Consider the following 10,377-nt stretch of genomic DNA (forward strand, 5'->3'; position numbering starts at 1 on the left):
TGGCAAGTTCATTTGGTTTTAGTCCATTCCTGACCACCTGCTGCCCCTGTCCTTGGCCATGGCGGTTGCTATCGGAATGTGGGGGCCACCTGCTCCAAAGGCCTCTCTGTTCTTTGGTCAGTCTGTCATATGTCTCCTGTTTCTTCCCTCCTGCAGTTGGGGACCTGACGATGATGGGAAGACGGTGGATGGTCCTCACCCACTTGGGAAGGTAAGAATCGGACGGGGGAAGGTGGCTTTTGTGTCTCAGCATTGGAGAGGACCTGGCAAATCTAGATTGCATTGATTTGACAAAAATGGAGAATCGTTTTCCTCCTGTTTGCCAGCTCTGCCTCAACAGAACCCTGGATGTTTTATTGCTTAGCGCCGAGTTTCCAGCTGTCCAAGCAAATATCTCCACAACTTATTAATTTATAACCAAATAAAAGTGTTTTTAAAAAAAACGTGGAGCAAAAACATTTTTTATAACGCCCTGATTTTTCTTCCTGGTTTCACTCATTCTTGGAGATTAACCTTTACATTCGGCAGACTCCAGGACAATCCTGGAGGGTTCATAGAATGATCTTAGAATCCCTACAGTGCCGAAGGAGGCCATTCAGCCCATCGAGTCTGCACCGACCACAATCCTTACCCAGGCCCTATCCCCGTAACCCCACGCATTTACCCTAGCTCGCCCCCCTGACACTAAGGGTCAATTTAGCATGGCCAATCCACCTAACCCGCACATCTTGCGATTGCGGGAGGAAACCGGAGCACCCGGAGGAAACCCACGCAGACACGGGGAGAACGTGCAAACACCACACAGACAGTGACGCAAGCCGGGAATTGAACCCGGGTTCCCTGGCGCTGTGAGGCAGCAGTGCCAACCACTGTGCCACCGTGCTGGGTTGGCAGCCCTTCTTGTCAAGAAGAAACAGCCCTAATAATTGCTGTATAGGTCTCTGACTAGAGCCTCTCGGCCTTGGCCTGTGGTGCCTATGGACGGATGTGATTGTGATATTTTGGGGTTCTGAGTGACCAGTGCATTGACGACCTTTGGACAAGTGGACATTATTGGCCACATCTTCAGGTACTAAGTACAGATTCTGGAGGCGCTTTTATTCAACAAGAGTTGATTGTTTTTTTTTGTTCGTGTGGGCACAATGAGAAAAGGCCTTTGACTCAATCCAGCTCAGCCCATTGCTTGAGTCCAATAAAGACCGATCTTCCCCCTGCGATGCCAGGGACCATCCGGTCCGGTGCATCATGAAAGTGCGGAGTGGGTGATGTGAACCCTGGGTTTTAAAAGCCCAGATATGCAGGAGAACGGGGAGATTGAGCTGGAGATTCCGCAGTTGGGAGATTTGGGGAAGGGGTGGGAATTACGTGTGGGATTTAATTTGCTAATACGACTGTGAAATCACCGCGGAAGACGTGTTAAAGGTGCTGTATAAATGCAAGCTGTTGTTGTTGAGATGGCGATTGTGAGTCTTGATGGTGCACGCCTTAGGGCCGGAATTCTCCGACCTCGCCCGCGGCTGGGATTCTCCAGTCCCGCTGCTGTGAACGGAGTGCCAAATTCTCCCTTCTCGCTGACGGCAGTAGTGGCCACAGAGAATTCGGGCCCAGATCTCTGTCCTCGGTAAGTTGTTAAATTGCATGTGAAAGGGTTAATAATCTGCAAGCTTCAACTACAACAAGAGAAACGTTGGTGACGGGGCCCCCTAACACCATGTAAATTTACAGAGCCAGCCTTTGGGTGTGGGCTGTGAGGAGGAAGGTGAAATTCTGTCTGAATTCCTTTGTATAAAAGCAGCGGTGTTGGTATTTGTGTTACTGGACCACACAAGCCTCCCTGGACTTTGTTGACCACATCCACGCCGCTAGCAATCTCTCACTGCCAAACGGAAGTACAGTAAATGATTACCCAAAAGAAAAACTCTGCAAAGTGAAATAGATTTTGGAATTTAAAGGGATATCACCTGGTTTGGTTTCACTAACCAGAATATGATTGTGATGATAGTTGTGTAACAGATTGGGCAGGTACAGTGGTTAGCACAGCTGCCTCACAGCGCCAGGGACCTGGGTTCAATTCCTGGCTCCGGGCACTGTCTATGCAGAGTTTGCATGTTCTCCTTGTGTCTGCGTGGGTTTCCTCCGGGTGCTCCGGTTTCCTCCCACAGTCTGAAAGACAGTGCTGGTTAGGGTGCATTGGCCGTGCTAAATTCTCCCTCAGTGTACCCGAACAGGTGCTGGAGTGTGGCGACACTCACCGTAACTTAATTGCATTGTTAATGTAAGCCTACTTGTGACTAATAAATAAACTTTACTTTTTAAAAAAAAACTTTAAACAAGTAAGAAACAGCCATCTATTGCGATGGGAATGCGGGGGAGGGTGGGGGGGAGGCTGTGCTGCCTCTGATGAACAGTCTGAGTTCCCCTCGAACAATTTAAATTTATGCAACACCTATTTAACACATTAAAACATCCCAAGGTGCGTCATGGGAGTGTTCCACAGTAATATAATGTGTAGGCCCAGACCAGAAACTCCCAAGGTGTTTTGTGAAGTCTTTTAAAAGTTTATTTATTAGTGTCACAAGTAGGCTTACAACACTGCAATGAAGTTACTGTGAAAATCCCCCAGTCGCCACACTCCGGTGCCTGTGCGGGTACAATGAGGGAGAATTTAGCATGGCCAATGCACCTAACCAGCACGTCTTTCAGACTATGGGAGGAAGCCGGAGGAAACCCACGCAGACACGGGGAGGATGCACAGGCTCCACACAGACAGTGACCTAAGCCGGGAATCGAACCCAGGTTCTTGGCGCTGTGAGGCAGCAGTGCTAACCACTGTGCCACCATTAGCCTGGACCCTAAGTTTTACATTTGATTTTGGCATTGGTGAGCAGAAGGCATTTCACTCCAGGTATGATTCAGGTGACCCACTAGGAAGCTTTTATGAAACAAAGTTTATTTAAGAACACAGAATATTAAAAAAATGGATTAGCATAACTTTTACCAATGATGACGTAAACACGGACACAGTATATAGCTATCTCTGTTGTTCCAATTTGAAGTGATACTCCATATACATCCATCCTCCTTCAGAATTGGCACAAAAACAAGTCTGCTCACATGATGCTGGGTTTTCATCTTTTTAACACTTCTGGACAGACATCCAGGCAGCAGTTTTCAGAGAAGGGTATATCCTCAAAACGCCAAACCTCAGAGAGGTAATCCTGGTCTCTGGCAGCTTCCAGTCTCCAACTTCAGAGAGGGGAAAAGAAGGGAGACTCTTCCCTCTTTACTCAAAAGCAGCATCTAAGCTTGAATATTCTGCAAAAAGCCCAGCTTCCCGTCACATGACCACACCTGCCAATCATCCCAATGAAGCCCAACTCTGCAAAGCCCCAGGGGAAAACAGCAGAACAGCATTAGTTCAGATTAAAACCAATGTTCTAGACATTGGAAGCAATTCGGCTGCAGCAACAGCAATACAGGATGCAGGTGGACACTACCGAGTGCATAAAAATCTGCTACAACAGATCCTGCACAAGAACATGGCTCAGGGGCGGCACGGTGGCACAGTATCGTCACAATAAGTCCATGTCAGATGGCCCAAAGCTTGGTTGAAGAGCGAGCTTTGAAGGAGTTCCTCAAAGGGCGAAGAGACAAGGTAGAGAAGCAAAGAGGGAATTCCTAAGCTTTAGGTCAGAATTTTACCAGCACGCCCACCCCGATTCCGGGGGCGAGCGAGGCTCGGAGAACGGCATTCTCCATTGGAGACGTGCCGGTAAAATTCCCGCCGTTAGAGTCCTGGCAGCTAAAGGCACAGCCAACAAAGGGAATAGTCAACAGGCCCAATGTTAGAGGAGAGCCGAGATCTTCAAGGGTTGTATGGCTGGAGGAATTAGAGATAGATAAGTAAGAGGGAAGTCATAGAACATAGAACATTACAGCACAGAACAGGCCCTTCGGCCCACGATGTTGTGCCTACCTTCATCTGAAACCAAGATCAAGCTATCCCACTCCCTACCATCCTGGTGTGCTCCATGTGCCTATCCAATAACCGCTTAAATGTTCCTAAAGTGTCTGACTCCACTATCACTGCAGGCAGTCCATTCCACACCCCAACCACTCTCTGCGTGAAGAACCTACCTCTGATATCCTTCCTATATCTCCCACCATGAACCCTATAGTTATGCCCCCTTGTAATAGCTCCATCCACCCGAGGAAATAGTCTTTGAACGTTCACTCGATCTATCCCCTTCATCATTTTATAAACCTCTATTAAGTCTCCCCTCAATCTCCTCCGCTCCAGAGAGAACAGCCCCAGCTCCCTCATGGGGGGTGAGGATTCGCAAACAAAGATGAGAAATGATTAAGAACGAGGCATTTCTTAACTGGGAACCAGTGTGGGTCAATAAGCAGAGAGGTGACCAATGAATCGGGAAGAGTCAACGTAATTTTGTGAAGGGGAAATTATGTTTAACCAATTTATTAGAGTTCTTTGAAGGAGTAACATGCACTGTGGATAAAGGAGAATCTGTAGATGTAGTGTATCTGGATTTCCACAAGGCATTTGATAAGGTGGTACATCAAAGGTTACTGTGGAAAATGAAAGCTTGTGGTGTCGGGAGTAACATGTTAACCTGGATGGAAGATTGGCTGGCTGGCAGACACCGGAGTATGTATAAATGGGTCTGTGTCTGATTGGCGGGATGTGACGAGTGAAGTCCTGTAGGGGTCTGTGCTGGGGTCCCGACTTTTTACAGTTTAGAGCAATAACTTGAATGAGGGGAGTGAAGGCATGGGAGCTAAACGGGCAAAGATAGGTAGGAGAGTATTGTTATGAAGAAAACATTAAGGAGTTTGCACATGGATACGGGTGGATCAAGTGAATGGGCAAAAATCTATCACTTGAAGAATAATGTGGGAAAATGTGACATTGTTCACTTTGGGAGGTATAGGCTGAGAGGCGGTAGATTTAAAACTGAGATGAGGAGGAACCACTCGCAGAGGGTGGTGAATGTGTGGAACTCGCTGCCCCAGAGCGCGGTGGAGTCTGAATCATTGGTTTCAAGAAGGAGATAAGATATATTTTTAATAAAAAAGGGCTAAGGGGATATGAGGAGCAGGTGGGGGGGTGGATTTGAGGCCAGGGAGAGATCAGCAATGGTCTGATTGAGCCCGCTTCGCCATTCAAAGGGCTGAATTTGCCTATTTCTGCTCCTAGTTCCTATGTTGGAAGAATAAAAAGCAGAGTATTCCTTAAATAGAGAATGACTGCAGAATTCTGAAGAGTGCAGAGGGATCTCGGTGTTCTGGCGCATGTGTCACAGGTAATTGAGAAGGCAAATGGAATGCCTTTGATGAGAGGAATTGAACATGAACTCATGGATGTTGTGTTTCAGTTATAAAGGCATCGGTGAGACCAAATCTCGAATACTGTGAATGAGGAAGGTGTAAATGTGCTGGAAGCGGTTCAGGGGGCATTTACTGGATTGATAGCTGGAGTGAGCGGGTTGACTTGTGAGGAAAGGGCGGCACGGTAGCACAGTGGTTAGCACTGCTGCTTCACAGCTCCAGGGACCTGGGTTCGATTCCCGGCTTGGGTCACTGTCTGTGTGGAGTTTGCACATTCTCCTCGTGTCTGCGTGGGTTTCCTCCGGGTGCTCCGGTTTCCTCCCACAGTCCAAAGATGTGCGGGTTAGGTTGATTGGCCATGCTAAAAATTGCCCTTAGAGTCCTGGGATGCGTAGGTTAGAGGGATTAGTGGGTAAATATGTAGGGATGTAGGGATATGGGGGTAGGGCCTGGGTGGGGATTGTTGTCGGTGCAGACTCGATGGGCCGAATGGCCTCTTTCTGTGCTGTAGGGATTCTAAGATTCTAAGAAAGCTTAGACAGACTGGGCTTGTTTCCTCTGGAGTTTAGAAGAATGAGGGGTTGACTTGATTGAAGTGTGTAAGATCTTGACAAGGTGGATGCTGAAAGGATGTTTCCTCTTGTGGGTGAGTCCAGAACTGCGGGGGCACTGTTTAAAAATCAGGTGTCCACCCTTATAGGACAGAAATGAGGAGAATTCTTTCAAAGGTGTAGCGTCCTTGCTGCTGGACCAGAAGCTGCAGGTTCGAGTCCCAGTACCAGGAATTGTGGGTCACGGGAGTGGTTCAATAGGCTGAGAATCAGCTCAGAAATCCTTCCCCCACTAACCTCCAAAAGGATGAAAAACAGAGTGGGTGTGAAGATACACTAAACAAACTAACAAACATTGGATGGTGGAGCAGGCTGGAGGGGCCAAAGGGCCTACTTCTGCTCCTAGAATCTCTACAGTGCAGAAGGAGGCCATTCGGCCCATCAGGTCTGCACCGACCACAATCCCACCCAAGCCCCATCCCCATAACCCCATGTATTTACCCTAGCTAATCCCCCTCACACACTAAGGGGCAATTTAGCATGGCCAATCAGCCTAACCCGCACATCTTTCGGACTGGGAACACCCGGAGGAAACCCATGCAGACACAGGGAGAATGTGCAGATTCTAGGACGGGGTATAGAGTATAAAAGCTGGAGTCTGATGATGCAGCTGTATAGAACGCTGGTTAGGCCACATTTGGAGTACTGCGTCCAGTTCTGGTCGCCGCACTACCAGAAGGACGTGGAGACGTTAGAGAGAGTGCAGAGAAGGTTTACCAGGATGTTGCCTGGTATGGAGGGTCTTAGCTATGAGGAGAGATTGGGTAAATTGGGGTTGTTCTCCCTGGAAAGACGGAGAATTAGGGGAGATCTAATAGAGGTGTACAAGATTATGAAGGGTATAGATAGGGTGAACAGTGGGAAGCTTTTTCCCAGGTCGGAGGTGACGATCACGAGGGGTCACGGGCTCAAGGTGAGAGGGGCGAAGTATAACTCAGATATCAGAGGGACGTTTTTTACACAGAGGGTGGTGGGGGCCTGGAATGCGCTGCCAAGTAGGGTGGTGGAGGCAGGCACGCTGACATCGTTTAAGACTTACCTGGATAGTCACATGAGCAGCCTGGGAATGGAGGGATACAAACGATTGGTCTAGTTGGACCATGGAGCGGCACAGGCTTGGAGGGCCGAAGGGCCTGTTTCCTGTGCTGTACTGTTCTTTGTTCTTTGTTCCGCACAGAGTGACCCAAGCCGGGAATCGAACCCGGGTCCCTGGCGCTGTGAGGCAGCAGTGCTAGCCACCGTGCCACCCCTATTTAATATGAATGAGGCTTATTGTGGGTTCGGACACGAGCAGCAGTTTTGGATGATAACAAGTTTGCAGGAAGTAGAAGATGGGAGAACGGCCAGGGGAATTCTGGGCAAACCCTACCTGAGTGAGAGGCACAATGGCTTCTTTCAGTTCAATTGAGGCGCGTGAGCTGTTGTAACAATGTCATCACATTCCTGTGTTATCGAACAATCCAGAGTGACGTGCCCGATGCAGGAAGCTCGAAGTTCCGCGGTTAGGTGTGAGATATTTAAATCTGGATCCTAATCTAAGTTAGGCTGAAGTAGGTCTGGGAAGGTAAATCTGATGTAAATCCATTCGTTCAAACAGCGATGGATCAGCTGGCCGAGGCGATATCCTTTTCCCTCCATTGGAAATTGGCGAACAGGCGTGGAGGTGCCTGCATTCTGTGGAAATGCACAGATCTTATCCTGCATCAATACCTTTGTTCACCCCTAATGGCCCCTCGCGCGTCACGATGTGTTAAATACGCCTTTAGATCTCATGCAGTTGACAGAAGATTGTAATCACACCCTAGTGTAAACAGATCCAGGGAGATCCACATGAAATGGCTCCACAAGGGTTTATAAACAGGAATTTCAAACAATTATTTTATTATTTTTTATCAGTGTCGCAAGTAAGGCTTACATTAGCACTGCAATGAAGTTACTGTCGACACACTCCGGCGCCTGTTCGGGTACACTGAGGGAGAATTTTGCATGGCCAATGCGCCTAGCCAGCACATCTTTAGACTGGGAGGAAACTGGGGCACCTGGAGGAAACCCACGCAGACATGGGGAGAATGTGCAGACTCCACACAGACAGTGACCTAACCCGGGTCCCTGGTGCTGTGAGGCAGCAGTGCTAACCAGTTTGGCACCGTGCCCGCCTTGGGATCATTTTGAAAGGTGGAGGTGAACAGACCGGGGCAACATGTACAAGACTCTCAGTAACTTCTTCCAAGCTTCATTTTGTTTTTAACTGCACTTTGAGGGAGCTGCCAAGGTGACTCTCATCTGTTTTTAGTTAATGTAGAGAGGAATTTTTGAAAGTTTAGTTGCATTCACCTTAATTTAACGTTGGTTTTTAGTACTTCCTCCCCCAGATTTTTAATATCTTTCCTTCAAGGCAAAACTACGGCAGAAGGACATGAACTTTGGGCAGGGCGATTTTATCCATTCATTTATTGGACATGATTGCTCCTGCCAGAGCCAGTCTTCATTGCCCATTCCTAATGGTCCATAACCGCTACAATTCGAGAGTCTTGCTAGGCCATTAAGCATCAACCACATTGTAGTGAGTCTGGAGCCACCTGTAGACCAGACTAGGTAAGGAGAGCAGATTTCCTCTGGTTCCATCTGGACCAGGTGGGTTTACCAACCAATGGTTGTGTGCTCACCACTAACCTTTCATTCTGTAGTACCATAGAATCCCTACAGTGCAGAAGCAGGCCATTCGACCCATCGAATTCCACCCAGGCCCTATCCCCATATCGTCATACATTTACCCTGCTAATCCCCCTGACACGAGGGGCAATTTAGCATGGCCAATCAACATAACCTGCACATCTTTGGACTGTGGGAGGAAACCGGAGCACCCGGAGGAAACCCACGCGGACACAGGGAGAATGCGCAGACTCCGCACAGTCACCCAAGGCTGGAATTGAAACTGGGTCCCTGATGTTGTGAGGCAGCAGTGCTAACCAGTATGCCACCCGTATATAATAGAATCCCTACAGTGCAGAAGGAGACCATTTGGCCCATCGAATTCCACCCAGGCCCTATCCCCATAATCCCACACATTTACTCTGCTAATCCCCATGACACTAGGACCAATTTAGCATGGCCAATCAACCTAATCTGCACATCTTTGGACTGTGGGAGAAACACAGTAAGAGTTTTAACAACACCAGGTTAAAGTCCAACAGGTTTATTTGGTAGCAAATGCCATTAGCTTTCGGAGCGCTGCTCCTTCGCTCCGAAAGCTAATGGCATTTGCTACCAAATAAACCTGTTGGACTTTAACCTGGTGTTGTTAAAACTCTTACTGTGTTTACCCCAGTCCAATGCCGGCATCTCCACATCATGACTGTGGGAGAAAACCAGAGCACCCAGTGGAAACCCACGCAGACACGGGGAGAATGTGCATGCGGACAGTGACCCGGGTCCCTGGCGCTGTGAGGCAGCGGTGCCACTGTGCTGCTGTATAAAGTAGATAATAGTTCACCGCCCTGCTGGGATTTGAACTCATGTCTTCAGATCATTAAATCCAGACATCTGGATTGCTCATCCGATAGCTTAACCAGTGAGGAGGTGATCGAGAAAGACCAATCGGAATACTTTCTTAGTGGGAGCTGTGGGATTTGAATATCAAACGATTAAAGCGGGGTTTGAATGGGTTACTGGAATGCTAGCCTATATCTCAGGGGAGCTGGAACACAAAGGGAATCGATTCCTCAATCATACAGAATCTCGGTCAGACTCCAGGCTTCAATTCTGGGCTTTGTGCCTCAGAAAGGGTGTATTGGGCTGGGAGAGGCTGCAGGACCCCGGTTACCAGAGCTGATAATGGGACTGAAACAGATCTGGAGGATCCCGGGAGGGGACAGGATGTATAAGCTTGATTTGTGTTTTCTTGAGGTTAGAAGATTGAGGGGAGATCGAGTAGAGGTGTTTGAAATGCTGAAGGGATTCAGTAGGGTTTGTACAGAAAAATAACTTCCTCTGCTGAGGAAATCCCGAACAAGAGGGCTTAATCTTAACATTCGAACTCGATCATAGGAGTGAAATCAAGATGCCCTTTATCATCGGAATTGTGGTGGAAATCTGGAACTCTTGCCTCGCAGGCTGTGGATACTGGTACAGTTGAGGGCTGCACGTGCTGGTACAGTTGGGGGGGGCGGCTGAGACAGGATTGATAGATTTCTCTTGGTATCAAGAGATCAGGAACACGGGGACAAACCGGCCATGGTCCAATAGGATGGAGGAACGTGCTTGAGGGGCTGAATGGCTGTCTCCACTGGAATGACCATGCTGAGTACATGGTGATCGATGGGGCTGCCGCACGATGGGATGGGAATGGGGAGGATTGCTGCCATGAATTAGGAGCAACAGTATCGACCATCTGGCTCCAAATGCCTTCTCTGTCATTTAG

At 48.4% G+C, this 10,377-nt stretch overlaps 1 protein-coding gene across 2 annotated transcripts in view; it reads left to right on the top strand.

Moving 5' to 3' along the window:
- The window catches only part of LOC144479918 (proprotein convertase subtilisin/kexin type 7-like), a 306,250-nt gene that overhangs the window by 53,802 nt on the left and 242,071 nt on the right, over positions 1 to 10,377 (top strand). For both annotated transcript variants that reach the window (XM_078198967.1, XM_078198969.1), the window contains exon 6: positions 157 to 211. In XM_078198967.1, coding sequence (XP_078055093.1) covers positions 157 to 211 — 55 coding nt within the window. The remainder of the gene's footprint in view (positions 1 to 156; positions 212 to 10,377) is intronic.

The sequence above is a fragment of the Mustelus asterias genome, chromosome 27, assembly GCF_964213995.1.
Source record: "Mustelus asterias chromosome 27, sMusAst1.hap1.1, whole genome shotgun sequence".
Classification (NCBI taxonomy): Eukaryota; Metazoa; Chordata; class Chondrichthyes; order Carcharhiniformes; family Triakidae; genus Mustelus; species Mustelus asterias.